Source organism: Macaca mulatta, chromosome 12 (genome assembly GCF_049350105.2).
Source record: "Macaca mulatta isolate MMU2019108-1 chromosome 12, T2T-MMU8v2.0, whole genome shotgun sequence".
In the NCBI taxonomy this organism is placed as follows: Eukaryota; Metazoa; Chordata; class Mammalia; order Primates; family Cercopithecidae; genus Macaca; species Macaca mulatta.
In genome coordinates this window covers 134,257,320-134,273,142 of record NC_133417.1, presented here as the reverse complement: position 1 = coordinate 134,273,142, position 15,823 = coordinate 134,257,320, and the positions used below count along the sequence as shown (strand labels likewise).

Here is a 15,823-nt window from a genome sequence, read left to right as displayed (position 1 = left end):
TTCACAGGCTGTGAATATTCTCAAATAACTTCTTCAGTTGGGGTTGGGCAAGTCTATTTACACACATTGCAAATGTCTGTGTTTGGGACATCGGTTTATGCCATGGAATGACACATGGGGAAAGTGTTCATTTTATTTCTCTCAGAATGATTCATTTGTAATAAGTTTCGTGCCCAGTGCCTGTTTCTGCCACCATAGAAAAGAAGCTGGTATTTACTGCAATTTCCAGCTAGTTGTTACTTTTCCTGAAGACTACTCTTCTCGCCTTCCAAGTCCCTTTGTTCCAGCACCCTGGGTGGTGAAGGCTTAAAGAAAAATCTGTGTATCATTTTGGACACATTTTGTGACCAATTTTATAAGATGATGTTTTCTGTCTACTTTGTGGCTCTGGAAGATGGCAACTCTTAAAGACAGGGCCTATGATTCATCTAGAAAGAATTCACCTCTTTCATAGACAGGATAACAGGATTCTCCTTAAGCAAGCCTGACATTGGTGCACAGCTATGTTGGTTGTGGAACCCCCAGAAGCAGCCTTGCACATTGAGTTCTGTGTTCTTACTCATAAGGAGGATGTGCCCACAGAAGAACATTAAAGGGAATTTTCCCACATGAGAGAAACTGTGGCAGGAGGAGACCTCTCTATTTATATTTAGAGTAAGTCCCTGTAACAGTGTTGATGTAGAAATATACAGGTGTAATGGCCCATATTATAAGGTTTCTGTTTATTCAGACATGGGAACTCCATGGTCCAAATACACAGGGGACATGGTTGCATGCAGAGTATAACTGAATCATTGGTATTTTGAGACAATTAATTTTTTAAAACAGTTTTTACTCAATTTCCCTTGAAAATCAGAGCTATAAGATGCATTTCTATTAAACTATATATATAAAAAGAGAGAAGTTCACTTTTTGAAAAAAGGTCTGAATAGTGTTTTTCAGTGACTTACAGTCAACATTATGGGTTAATGCCAAACTCTGGAGAATTTAATGGGAGAATTAAGAAATGTGTGGACAGGCAGTAAATAATTGACTTCCTAGAGCAAAGTGCACAGACATAGGTCAGGATTCCGGAACTTGGGCCATTATGGATAACAGCAGGGCTGATTTAAAAGAGTTTCTGAGGGGAGATGGTCTTGCTACGTCATTTTATCCCTTTGCATTCTATTTTTAGGGACATGCTTTTTAAAGAATTATTTCCATTCCACTTCTAGGAAGCCCCATTCAGATAATTGTTTTCCTATGTTTCTCTTTTCTTTTCTTTCTTTTTTGAGACAAGGTCACACTCTGTTGCCCAGGCTAGAATGCAGTGGTGCATCTAAGCCCGCTGCAACCTCCGCCTCCTGCAGGTTCAATCAATTCTCCTGCTCAAGCCTCCTGAGTAGCTGAGACTACAGGCGTGCACCACCATACCCATCTAATTTTTGTAGTTTTAGTTGAGATGGGTTTCACCATGTTGGCCAGGCTGGTCTTGAACTCCTGACCTCAAGTGATCCACCCACTTTGGCCTCCCAAAGTGCTGGGATTACAGGCCTGAGCTACCACGCCTAGCCCCTGTATTTCTTTAAGAAGTGCCAACTTGTTAACAATATTTCTTTTTTTTTTTTTTTTTTTGAGACAGAGTCTTGTTCTGTCGCCCAGGCTGGAGTGCAGTAGCATGATCTCAACTCACTGCAACCTCTGCCTCCCAGGTTCAAGTGATTCTTCTGCCTCAGCCTCCCCAGTACCTGTGACTACAGGTGTCCGCCACCACACCCAGTTAATTTTTGTATTTTTAGTAGAGATGGGGTTTCACCATATTGGCCAGGCTTGTCTCAAACTCCTGACCTCATGATCTGCCTGCCTTGGCCTCCTGAAGTGCTGGGATTATAGGCGTGAGCCACTGCACCCAGCTGTTAACAATATTTCTTTGAATTTATATAATTTCATATAGATAATATATTTCAAATTTATATAATCTCATTTAAACTACTTATCTGTGCTCCACTCGTCTCTCCAGTACACCTCCAAAATACAACTTTATTTCTTTTAAAATGTTTATTTTATAAGTAATACATATTTATAAAGAGGAAGATATTTTCTCTTAGTTATCAAAATTTTACTACTATGAAATTGGTTTTCATTGTAGTGAATCATCTACAACTTGCAATAAGGATTTTTAGAAGCATTTTTAAATTATGTCATGATATATATTTCTCTATGCAATTTTTTAGAAAAATATCAGAGAAAGAGAGAGAGCCTTTAGAGGAAATCAGGATTTTTTTCTGCCAAACATAAAAATAGTTATTTCTAGTTTTGGTGAACAGTAAAAATAAATATACCTCATTTCAGGTACTAAAGTTAATTTCCCCCATATGCCTTTTCCCCTAATTTATTTTTATTTTGGTAAAATACATACAACATAAAACTCACCATCTTAACCATTTTTAAGCACACAGTTCAGTGGTATTAAATACATTCATAATGAACACAACTATCACCAGCAACCATCTCCAGAACGCTCTTCATCTTGCAAAGCTGAAACTCTGCATCCATTAAACAGTAACTCCTCATTCGTCCCTCCCCCAATCCCTTGACAACCACAATTCTAATTGGTCTGTTTCTTTGATGTTAACTACTCTAAATACCTCATACAAATAGAATCATACAGTACTTGTTTTTTTGTGGCTGGTGTATTTTACTTAGGATAATGTCATCAAAATTCATCCATGTTGTAGTATCTGTCAGAATTTCCTTCCTTTTTAGGGCTGAATAATATTCCTTTATACGTATATACTATGTTTTGTTTATTCATTCATCTGTCAATGGACACTTGGATTGCTTCTACTTTTTAGCTATTGCAAATAGTATTGCTATAAACGTGTACAATATCTCTTTGATACACATCTTTCAATTCTTTGGGGTGTATATATACCCAGAAGTGGAACTACAAGTCATATAGTAATTCTACTTTTAATTTATTTATTATTATTATTTTTTGAGACAGAGTGTCACTCTGTCACCCAGGCTGGAGTGCAGTGATGTGATCTCAGCTCACTGCAACCTCTGACTCCCGGTTTCAAGCGATTCTCCTGCCTCAGCCTTCTGAGTAGGTGGGATTACAGGTGCACACCATCACGCCTGGCTAATTTTTGTATTTTTAGCAGCCATCCTAACAGGTGTGAAGTGGTATTTAATTGTAGTTTTGGTTTGCATTTTTCTAAGGATGGTAGCATCTTTTCATGTTTTTTTTTTTGGCTTCAAAAATATCTATTAATTTCCATTGCCCATTTTTCCCCCCAGGGATTGCCATACAGAAAGTTTATTTTTTAAAGCCTTTTTTCAACTTTTAGGTCCCGGGGTACAAGTGCAGATTTGTTATATGGGTAAGTTGTGTGTTGCCAAGGTTTGGTGTGTTAATGGTCCCGTTACCCAGGCAGTGAGCATGATGCCTGGTAGGTAGTTTTCAACCCTCACCCCCACAACCCTCCCCCTCCTAGTAGTCCCTAGTGTCTGTTGTTCCCATCTTTATGTCCATGTGTACTCAATGTTTACTCCTACTTATAAGTGAGTAAACAAGTGGTAAGAGTAGTCAGAGGGGTTCTTGTGTTGTGATAAGTATATATAAATTGAGTAAGCTGCTTATTAGTAGAACTGATAATAGCTGCTTAAAAGTTGAACTGATCATAGCCGCTTATTGGTAGAACCGTTGTAATAAGTATATATAAATTGAGTGAGCCACTTATTAGTAGAACCGATAATATCTGCTTATGAGTAGAACTGATAATAGGGTAATAGGATGATGGCTAGGGTAACTTCGTATTAAATTGTTTGGGTGACAGCTCGTAATGTTCTGATTAGTGCAGAGTTTGAATTGGATGCTGAGAACATGTGGTATTTGGTTTTCTGTTCCTGCATTCACTTCAGACAGTGGCCTCCAGCTATATCCATGTGGTCGCAAAGGACATGATTTTGTTCTTTTCGTGGCTGAGTAGTATTTATACATGGTGTGTATGTACCACATTTTCTTTATTCAGTCCACTGTGGATACCTTTACCCATTTTTAAGTTGGGATTTTTTACTTTTTGTCGTTGACTTTTAGGTGTTCTGTATGTATTCCAGATATTAATTACTTATTACATATATGATTTGCAAATATTTTCTCCCATTGGGTGGGCTGCCTTTTTAAATGTGTTGGCATTTTCTGTTTATGCACAATTTATTTGGTGCATAAACACCACAATTTATTTGGTGCCAAACGTTCACAGATTGTCCACATGAGTGGCTGAGATAGTGACACCTTTGCTTTCTGATAGCTCAATTTCATGAACTTTGATGCATAAAATGATTTAAAATATTAGGTAAAACTAATGGTTATGTATGAATCATAATCATAAATAAATTTCATGTTCAGACTTAGGTTATCTCCCCAAGATATCTCATTATGTATATGCAAGTATTCCAACATCTGAAAATAGCTGAAATTTGAAATACTTCTGGTCCCAAGCATTTTATCTAAGGGATACTCACCCTGTATTGTTAGTTTTCGTCCTGCAATATTATTCCCTTTGCCTCCTCCTGTCCTTTCCCACTGCTTCTGTTCCTAATCCAGGCCACCCTTATCCCCTGGCTGTGTTTCTGCTATCAGTCAGGCCTCCCCATCCACCTTTCTTCCTGGCATCAGGAAAGTCTGAGTTCACAGCCTGTATCACATCCAGGCACTCCTTGGACCTTAGCCCTTCAGTGGCATTCCAGCAGGAGCAACGATGCCCCAATTCCTCAGACTGGATGTGGGGCGATCCCGCAAAGGTCAGCCTATTTTTTATCCAGAGGTCGTGGACCTCTTACATGGCCTCTGCTCCAGGGCTGTCTTAGGCTATGGGTTTATGTGTGCTCAGGTTAGCACAGCCTCTTTGTCCAAGCTGGCTGAGACTTTCTCTACTGCAGCCTTGCCTTTACTGTTCCCTCCTCCTCTTTAGCCGTCTTGACTTGCTGGGCTCCTGTGTAGTTTCAGGCCGTTGCTTTGAAATCCAATGCCTCTTCCTGAGGCCTTCTGTCTTCAGTATGCCACTGCCTCCTCCACTGAACACTCACGGTACTTTGCTGTTCCCCTTCTTGCCCTTTACATGGCCTGCCTTACATCATAGTCATAGCTGTGCATGTGTCAAGGGTGAGAGTTTTGTCCTGGTGAACTGTGGAGCCAGGATTTAAACCTCAGCTTCACCTGCCTCAAAGACTGTCCTCTGAATTAATATTCAATTATTTCTTTCCTGTGGATATTCGGCCCTCCCCAGTTTCATAGCAACCCCCATGCCTAGGTGTTAGATTGCCATTGTGTATAAGAGGGTCCCAATAAATACTTCTGTGATGTACCACCCTTACACATCTTTATTAAAAAGTTACCTTCTTAAAGGGACTACTCTTGTCACAAAGATACAATAGTACTTTACTTCTGTGTTTTAATTTTTTATATGTGGCCTGTATTGTCCCAGTAAACAGAAACATTGTTTGGCATCATTGTGACCGAATGTCCCCTCTCAGTTCTCACTGTTTCCACGGACCTTCTTCTGGTCTTTCTCTCCTTGCATTCATAGTGTTTCTATTTGTGTCACTAATTTTAAATGTAAGTATATACTATTTCATGTTATTTCTTAGATGATCTCTTAAATCTTATGCCTCCCCATAGTGCCTATGCTCCAATAATAGTAATTCTATGTATTTTGTGGGATGAATAAAACAATGAAAGAATGAAAATCCCTTCTTGGCATATTATAAACAAGTTTTTAAAAAGACAGTATTTGAATCTTTTGGAATTATTCTTCTTAGTTTTCACACTGCCATCTAGCTAAGTGATAAGCCAGCATTCTACTCTTAATTCATCTGTACATCTTTCGTTGATTATCAGATCACCAGATGCTCATCAGTTCAAAAACAGTTTAGGTTAAAAAACAACTGGGCACTGCTGTTACTTTTAAAAATTATCTTGGGAAGGAAAACTATCATGCTTTAGGCTATAATTTCAAGAGGACAGTTTTTGCGTCCTTGGCATTAGAAGCAGGCAGCCTAAGTGAAATCAAACATTGAGAGATTTGGAAAGAGACCCAGGCTAGGAGATAAGTTAAATAAAGATTTTGTTTTTGCAACGCAGTGTCCTTTTGATTCCTTCATATTATTCAATTATGTGTGCGTTTGGCTGAAAATAAATTTTGAGTGACTTTATGATGTTAAAGAAATGACAAGTTATGTAAAAGATCACACTCTTCATTTTAATTGGGGTTTAAAAAAGGAGTAAGGAGAGGGAGAGTAGTTCTCTAGAAATTAGATTTTAAAATCCAGCTCTATTCAAATAATTTCAATACATTTGCCAAGTAGGCAACTTGTTAGAAAAGATAGAAATTCTGATGAGTTATTCTTTCAGGGAGCAAGAAAGAAGTGTGTTCACCTTCCCACTGTGACACCGTGACTGTGTGAAACACCTACTCACTCAGTCTATCAGAACAAAGAGCCTTCTGCTGATGCCTCCATTTTCTTCCTCTCTTGCATCTGCAGGTTACCTACCTGGGCAAAGTCTCCACCACTGGCATGCAATTTTTGTCAGGCTGCACAGAAAAGCCGGTCATTGAGCTCTGGAAGAAGCACACGCTAGCCCGAGAGGATGTCTTTCCAGCCAATGCCCTCCTGGAAATCCGGCCATTCCAAGTGTGGCTCCATCACCTCGACCACAAAGGGGAGGCCACAGTGCACATGGATACCTTCCAGGTGGCCCGCATCGCCTACTGCACCGCCGACCACAACGTGAGCCCCAACATCTTCGCCTGGGTGTACAGGGAGATCAATGACGACCTGTCCTACCAGATGGACTGCCACGCCGTGGAGTGCGAGAGCAAGCTCGAGGCCAAGAAACTGGCCCACGCCATGATGGAGGCCTTCAGGAAGACTTTCCACAGTATGAAGAGTGACGGGCGGATCCACAGCAACAGCTCCTCCGAAGAGGTTTCCCAGGAATTGGAATCCGATGACGGCTGAATGAACTTGAGACGCTTCAGCAAAGGCAGCATTGGTCACGGAGTTCAAGGGAATCGATGAGTAAGCAACGTTTCAAATTTGGGATGAAAAGACTGCCAAACTATTGGCTGACCAAGCTTTTTAAATTCAGAAGAGCAATTCTAAATCTAAAGAAATGTATCATTAAAGTAATTACGTTACATTGAAACCTGCTGCTGCTGTGACTGTGAGGAGGGTGGGAGTGTGGATGGGGAGGAAGGTTCTAGACTCTCTTCTTGTTTTTCTCATTTCCCAATGCCTCTCTGTGGGAGAGCTCCATGCCAGTTTTCACCACTCTCAGGCAAATACTCTGCAGCTGTTATTGGATGGGCCATTCCAGTCTGCCTTATGAAATTCCACAAGAATGTTAGGGGCACCTATGGGATCTCCAGTGGGATGGGCAGGGTGCTGATGGGGACGCTGGCCACAGGGAGGAAGGAATATCTCTGTTCCTCTCCCAGGGCAGATGCCCTCCTCTGTATGCAAATCAGCACAGCCTTTATTGAGCTTTACAACTAACAACCTGATAGTTGGCAGTTAATTCACAGTTACAGATAATGCTTTTATTTACATAAATATACCAAGTAGTACCCTCTTATTGTATTCACTTCATCTATTTTCTTAGAATACTTGCAATTACTAATGGCCCCTTCCCTTTCCCTCCTCCTGCCCTATCCACCCTCTTTCCCCTTCTCACATCCCTAGAGGGATGGAATCTCAACATACATTGCAGGACACCAAAAGGAAGAAAACAATCAAGCAAATGAAATAAACAGTCAAACAAACCAGGAGTTTAGAACAACAACCCCAACAACAGAAGCCTTGGCAAAGGGTAATGAGTGACCAACAAGTGAACACATTCTATGTCAGCTCTCCTTTTATCCAGCTGAGATTTATGGTAACTTATTTAATGAATGGTCCTGTCCCATGCATCCTTGATGGCAAGCTTCAAATCCAATTTGGTATCACCACGGAAGCCTCGCTTCCATCACTCAGCATCGCACTTAGATAGAGAATGAGATAATCTTGGCTTGTCTAGAGAACCCACATCATCTTAACCTAAAGGGAAATCTTATTGCGTTATCATAAAATCGATGATATCTTAGGGTCAGAATTGCCCATTTTTTAAAATTTTGAATGAGAAGTTCTCGCTAAAAAAAAATCCTGAGATTTCTCAGTTTCATGGTTCTTTAAACATTAAAAACACAGAGTCAACATAGAATGAAATTGTAAGTATTTGTTAAAATACATACATTGGAGGCCAAGAGCAGATGACTACTTTTCCAAGTCATGCTGCTCCTTCCTAAACGTCTCTTTTCAATCCTGGTAATATTAGGGGCACTGCAGCACCTAAGAAGCCTTAAATGAGAGCTAATCCAATCTAGAGAGTGATGGTGTCAGCATTTCAGTCTGCGTATCTGTGTGTCCGTATCTGCGTTCGTGTGCGTGTACGTGTGCCCCTGTGTGTGGGCCCAGTTTTCAGGCATGTAGAATAAGCATGGAGTCATATTGAAGAGGACTCACTTCTTGAAGATATGCTTGTTGCTTTACAACATATGTAAGCTATTCTTTAGCATAAATGCATTCATTCTTTAATAAAAATATGTTTGCATTAATAAAGCTGAGGAGTTTCATACTTTATGTGTCTGTCCTCTTTCAAGCAATAAAAACATGAAGAACAAATTAGATCAAGTAGTTGTATCAAAAATATTTTTAAACCGTGTCATAAATAACCTATTCCTTGATTGTGTTTAAAAATCTAGTTTTATTTTCTAAATGCTCAATTTGTTTTTAGTTTCTCCATGCCCCTGAGATGGTGACGTGGCAACAGTTGAAATAGTTCTTTAGTAAGGTGGGTTTGTTTCAGTGCAGAGTCTTCCAGAACACGTTGCAGATGATTGCTATTTACAAAAATCTCATGTATGTCTTTGAAGAACCTATACTGAAATCCTGGAAGGTAAACACTGAGTCATTTTTTTTCTGATGGGACTGGTTAAAGAATGTCTCCTCCAGGCTGTGACATCTCAGAATAGCCCTATTAAACAAGGAAGACAGGTGACCATGGAGCCTGTGTTTTTTGAGCAATGCCCTTCATGGAATCAATGACAAATATGAAGGCTTCCAAAGTAAAAGTATAGGTGCCTGTTATAAAGAGATGAATTCAAGCGAAAATTATAACCTAACTCCTCTGATTGAAATGGCAGTTCTCTCAGGTCAAACTTTTCCCAATTTCAGTTTCTCTGTTGTCCTTGAATATATATTTAAAAAGAAGAAAAAGAAAAAAAAAAAAAAGAGAAAAAAACAGCCAGCATGTATTTCAACAGTGCCCTTTTCCTCACTGAGTACAAGTTAAGTTGAATCCTAAGTGCACACATGTTTATTTATTGCAGGAAGCATTTGCTAGTTTTTTTGTTTGTTTGTTTTTTCAGAGTACCAAGTGTGACGTGCTAAGTAATTGGCTCTGAGAATATTGGCATAAGTTTTTGCCTGGGATTATTGGCAGCAATTTAAAGATAGATACACAATGATATTTTCCAAATAGCTAATGAAGTCTTTTGGGATGGCCAATCCTAATTCCTCTCTGAAGGGTGATTCAGCTTTGCATTATTATTTTTTGATACTTTATATGCCCACTTTTTGTACTATGTTTTCTATGCTAGTGATCACAAAGTACTTACTCAGATGCTCCTGAGAAGAACCTCATAGGCGGGCATAGCAGTTATTTCAGAGATGAGGAAACTCAGCCCAAGAGAGATTACATCACTTGGCCGTGGTAGCACAGCTAGGGCATGATTGATGAGACTAGAAACTTCTGACTTCTGGTCCAGGGCTGTGGCTCTGTCAAGACAAGGTCTACCGCTTTTGGATTTTTCATTTCTATTCCTCTTAAAACCTTCTAGTTTATTTGAAAGTAGCACACTAAACCGTTATAAATAAGCATTCTTTGCTGTTCATTTTTGAAGTATTTTTGACACCAACAGTATTAAAAGCAAAGTCCCAAGAATTTTTTTGAGCCCAGATAACATAATATGAAGTTTTGCTTAAGTATTTTAATGGCTATAGGCAAAAATCGACAAATTTTTCTACTTCTACAAAAATCAAGATGCCTGTGTTGCTTGTTTTGTTTTTCTGAGAAAATGTTAACATTCTCAATCAAGTCCTTCTGTTACAGGATTCTATGCCCTCTTGTCATGTTCCTTCATGTCGTTCATTGCAGTTTTTAATTACATATTTATTTGTATAATTATGTAAATGTCTGTTTAAACTCCTTGGATGTCAATGTTTTTGAGATGAGGGTTTTATCTCTTTTGTTCACGTTTATTGCCAGCTCCTATGGCAGGACCAGGCACTTGGGAGGAACTCATTTAGTTTCTGTTAGCTGGCCAGCAGGATGGATGGAGGGATAGACAGATGGAAGGAAAGATCACCGTGTGTTTTGTCGATTTGCAAGTTCTAGGACAGAGTCTTGAAACCCCGAAAGGTATCCTAGCGACTCCCTTGCTCAGTTCTCCAAAGGTGAGCAAATGGCTATTGAAGAAAAACATTGCCCATTACCTAATTCCAAAAGGAAATTATGGCTGATTATACATAGGAAAACAGTGTTAGATACTCAATGCCACATGATTGAAATAAAATGAACATTATCCCAGGGAAGCAGACAGATGCTGCATTTTAAGACACCTGCATTTAGCAGAGCTCAGCACTCCTGTCATGCGGTTGTTCCTGTTCATTTCTGTCGCTGAAAGAGAAGAGAGAGTATGTTGGGAGGGAGTGTTTTTACTTTCTGACAGTATAAAGCATGTGAATTCAGCTGGGTTTTCCCCAAATTTATACTTTAGAAAACATTGTTTTCCTTATGCACTCTCTCCTACTTTTTCTCATTTCTCCGTTTCTTCTTTCATCCTTCCTCTTTCCTTCTTTCTGCCTTCTCTTTTTTTTCTGCCTTAGGTGTTTATTTACATGACACTTTTCAGACTTTCTCACGTTTTAGAAGGGAAGAGCATATGTGCTCTGAATTCCAGAGAACACATTTTTGGTTGGTGATCCACTGACACAAAATTAGACCAGATTGTGGAACACCGCAGATTACCCTACATTCCTTTTATGGATTTATTCTTTTTCAGTCAGGTAGGACTTGATGACAACTTGCTTCTTCATAGCTTAAGCAATTTCTTAAGTATCTTTCCATCTCCCAGATACACCTTAAACTAGAGTGAAGGTGAAGATTCCCGTAAGCATCAGAGGTTCTTATTCTTATATTAATCTTATTCCAGATTCTTATTGATCTTCAAGAAATTTTCCTGTGAGATGCCAAGATTTGGCTCTTGGAATAATTTTATGGGATACATTGTCCAGCTTGAGAACTTGTGCTGCTCCTTCTGAAGTGGCACCAATTGATAATAGTCACCAGAAGAAAACTACGTATGATGCTTAAACCCAAGCTTAGAAAGAAAAACATCTGGATGGGTAAAAGCAAATTGCTACGAAGCAGAAAAATCTGAACCATCTTACTTTGGACATATGCAAATAAACCTGTTTTGTTGAATCTAAGATCCAATCTTATGGGGAAAGTGGTTTTTTTTTTTTTTTTTTTTGGAATGTTCTGGTAAATGAATTACCAATAATTACCAATACTTTTATACCTATACCTTTTTAAAAATATGCACACACACATATATATTTTATATATATACACATATATGTTTTTATATATACATACATATTTATATATTATACATGTGTATATATAAATATATATACACATATATATAATATACATATACATAATATATATATATATATGTATGCCCTTTTTTTTTTGATATAGGGTCTCTGTCACCCAGGCTAGAGTGCACTGGCTTGACCACAGCTCACTGTAGCCTTAAACTCCTGGGCCCAAGTGACCCTCCTACTTCAGCCTTTGGAGTAGCTTGGACTACAGGTGCCTGCCACCATGCCTAGCTAATTTTTTAAATTTTTTGTAGAGATGGGGTTTCACCATGTTGTCTAGGCTGGCCTCAGACTCCTGAGCTCAAGCAATTTGGCCATCTCAGCCTCCCTGATAATATATTTTCTTAATGAGGATGTATTCATTTCTTTAAGCATACATATTGAAATTGGGTTATTTGAAAACATTCTGAGGTTTGTGAAATAAAACATGATACCATTTGAGATCTGCTTGATAAAAGACCTGTCATTACATGGCCCTGGTTGCTATTCTAGAACGTTCTTTATCCTCTGGGAGCAAAATTTAAGAGAAACACTTAAGGAGATACCCACTTTCAAGGAAGAGGCAAGAGTTGGCTGCATCCAAGGTCATTAATTGTTTAAAATTAATTTATTTCAATGGGCAAATAAAAATTGTATATATTTATAGTGTACAAAATTATGTTTTGAAGTATGTATACATTGTGGAATGATTAAGCTAATTAATGTATACATTCTCTCACATACACGTAATCTCTTCTGGCAACAACACTTAAAATCTCTCTTAGCAATTTTCAGGAAATTAAAAACACAGTAAGATATCATCTCACACCTGTTGGGATGGCTATCATCAAAGAGTCAAAAGATAACAAGTGCTGGCAAGGATGTGGAGAAAAGAAAACCCTTGCACACTTTTGGTGGGAATGTAAATTAGTACAGCCATTATGAAAAACAGTATGGAAGTTCCTCAAAATATTAAAAGAGGAACTACCTTATGATCCAGCAATTCCACTGCTGGATATATATACAAAGGAAAGGAAATCAATGTGTCAAGGAGATCTCTGCGCTCTCACGTTTATTGCAACACTAATCACAATACCCAAGATGTGAGAACAAACTAAGTGTCCATCAAAGGATGAATGGATAAAGACAATGCGGTGCATATTTACAGGGGAATCCAGTCAACCTTAAACAATAAGGAAATCCTGTCATTTGCAACAGCATGGATTAACCTAGAGGACATGAAGTAAAGCAAACCAGACGCAGAAAGACAAATACTGCATGGTCTCACATATGTGTAGAATCTTAAAATGTCAAACTTACAGAAGCAGAGAGAAAAATTGCGATTACTAGGGGCTGGGCATTTGGGAGTTGAGGAGATGTTCGTCAAAAGATACAACATTTCAGGTAAATAGGAGGAATAAGTTCAAAAGAACATTGGACAACGTGCTGACTTATAGTTGATAACAATGCATTGTATCCATCCATAGTCTTAGTCTTTTTTTTTTTTTTTTTTTTTTTTTTCAGAGACAGGGTCTCGATCTGTCGCTCAGGTTGAAGTGTGGTGGCACGATTTTGGTTCATTGCAGACTCCACCTCCTGGGCTCAAGCAATCCTCCTTCTTCAGCCTCCCAAGAAGCTAGGACTATACATTCACAGAACCACCCCTGGCTAATTTTTGTAAGTTTTCAGAAACAGAGTGTCACTCTGTTGCCTAGGCTGATCTTGAGCTCCTGGGCTCAAGTGATCTACCCATCTTGGTCTTTCAAAGTGCTGGGATTACAGGCCAGAGCCACAGTGCCAGGCCTCATCTACGGTCATTTTTAAATGTAAATTTGGGAACAACAAAGACTAAAGCTCATTATAGGTCTGAATGGAGTGGTTCTGATTCCAATTTTGCACAGAAAACAAAATCTAACACATTTCATTATGTTCATCATTAGATTATCTTCACATAGATGGTATTATCAGTAGAGAAACATCTTAAAGGGGGGCTTGAGATGGAATTAAACCTTTAGTCAACCTTCTGCCAAATTATCTTTTTGCCTTTCCCATTTTCATTGCAGTAGCTTTTCCTAGAATTTAGTACTGAAAGTAAAACCTCATTAATTTGGATAAAACTAATTATGAGTTCGTGGTTTAACCTCGAAAATTTAAATTTTATGCTTATTTTAATAAGCAAATAAATAGGATGAATAACATTGGTATTGGAAGTATTGCCTACTTGGGAAAACACTGCTTTCACATATTAAAACAACAATTTACTAGATATAGTGTAATTTCAGCATAAGTGGAAGTTGGCATGACTGAAATTGTGGCTTTGATGTGCTAGTTTCAAGCCATTCTTCTTTATTTATTAAAATGGGTTCTTAATGGAGCAACAGATGGTTAATGTAATTCTAGGATTTGGAGTCTTGAAAGTAATACAAGCCCTCTTCTTTTAAAATATCCATAATTTATATACATCTTCCCTTTTAGTTTGTATAAATGTTTGGTTCAATTAACCAAAATACAAAAACTAAAAATGACTGAGGTATTCTTTTTTCTCATAAAACAGCTGTTGAAACAGTTGAAATTATTTTTCTGATCACCAACTTGTAATAGTTTTTACTTTGCTACTAGTTGCGTTTTTTTCTTCTTTTTCTTAAATTATCAAGATCCAGAATTATTGTAGATCACCTTAAGAAGCTCAATAACTTATCAAGTCATCTAGTAAAACAATTATGACAATTATTTGTAGTGGTCTGGTTTGTATTTAAAGTTCAGTATTTTGTGATTTTTCGGATCTGCTATTGTGACTGCATTGCTCCACTGCCAATTTACAATATGTTAGCTCCATCGGAATGATGTATGACATTCTGAGGGTGAATGCACGTAGCTTGTGTCCTGACCAAGGGACCACAGTGAACATAGCCAACTGGCTGTTGGAAACCACCTCAAGCTCCTCTAGCAGAGCCTGTGCCTTGGAAAGTGGGGTGAGGAAGCATCAGACCAGAGGAAGAGGAAACTTTTGGCAACTCATCAGCCAAGAGAAGTGCCTTTGTGTAATTATCTCCCCAGACGGTGTGCGTTTCTCTCAGTTTACCTTAGAAATAGCAGGCATGCATTTGACCCATATATTGGTACTCAGGGTATTTTTTTCCAGGAGTGTTTGGTTAACATTGAAATTATTTTTCCTAAAAGTGATTAGATGTTGATCTTTTTTTTCCTCTTCTGTTATTGCCTATCATTAACCCACATGGTCTGTGCTTAAGGAGATGGGAAAAAGGTGGGATTTCACATTTTGAACACATACACATGATGGGCCAGCCACTGTGTTAAGCTTTATAAGAGTGGGGCATCTCGACTGAAAGAAGTTAAGACATTTGCCAAAGTTTGTACTGCCAGTCAGAGACAGAATCAGGACTGAAGCTCGGATGTATAACACATCAAAGGCTGGGTACTTCAGAAGATGCATGCTTCACAAACAGAGAGGTCAGAGGGAGCTCCAGGGACCTCCATGGGGCCATTGATGACTCCAAGGTCATCTTCTGGAGAAAAATCATCTAATCTCACTGCAGTGGTGGTTGTCTTACTTCTAACCCTCAGAATCAAAACAATGGTGAACTTTGGCCCATCACATCCTTAACGCTATTGTATGAAAATTGCTTTTTAAAGAATCAAAATCATTGTTTCCTTAGTGATATTTCTTTTCTGTAACTCTTGAGAGAAACTGTGGCACAACCCACACATCAGGCACCTCAGAAAAAGAGATAAAATCCTTTTTGGGGAAACCCAGGGATGAGCTTTCTAAAGTCCATGCCAGAAAGCCCTGAAACCTGAAGGTAAAACCTGGCATCACTCTCATTTCTCAAGGTGGGATCCTGGGCAGATGTCTCATTGATTTCTTCTTCTGTCTCAGCCCTTCCAGCGACCACGCTTTCCCAGCCCCGGAAGTGTCGTGGCAGGGACGGACTGAGGCCAAACAACAGAACTCCCGAAGAAGGCAGGAAGGGGCCTACCCAGCATTACCCACAATTTAGTTTCAGTGGAACCAGCTCTGTGCCCGCAGATCTTCTGAATGTGTGACATGTGTCTTTTCTCTGGAAAATGC

At 38.8% G+C, this 15,823-nt stretch overlaps 1 protein-coding gene across 3 annotated transcripts in view; it reads left to right on the top strand.

The window, feature by feature from the left end:
• PID1 (phosphotyrosine interaction domain containing 1) overlaps positions 1 to 8,659 on the top strand; it is a 253,653-nt gene extending 244,994 nt beyond the window's left edge. For 2 of the 3 annotated variants that reach the window (XM_077956495.1, XM_077956494.1), the window contains one exon: positions 6,529 to 8,659. In XM_077956495.1, coding sequence (XP_077812621.1) covers positions 6,529 to 7,005 — 477 coding nt within the window. In that variant the 3' untranslated portion in view covers positions 7,006 to 8,659. 3 annotated transcript variants of the gene reach the window in all.
• The last annotated feature ends 7,164 nt before the right edge of the window (positions 8,660 to 15,823 follow it).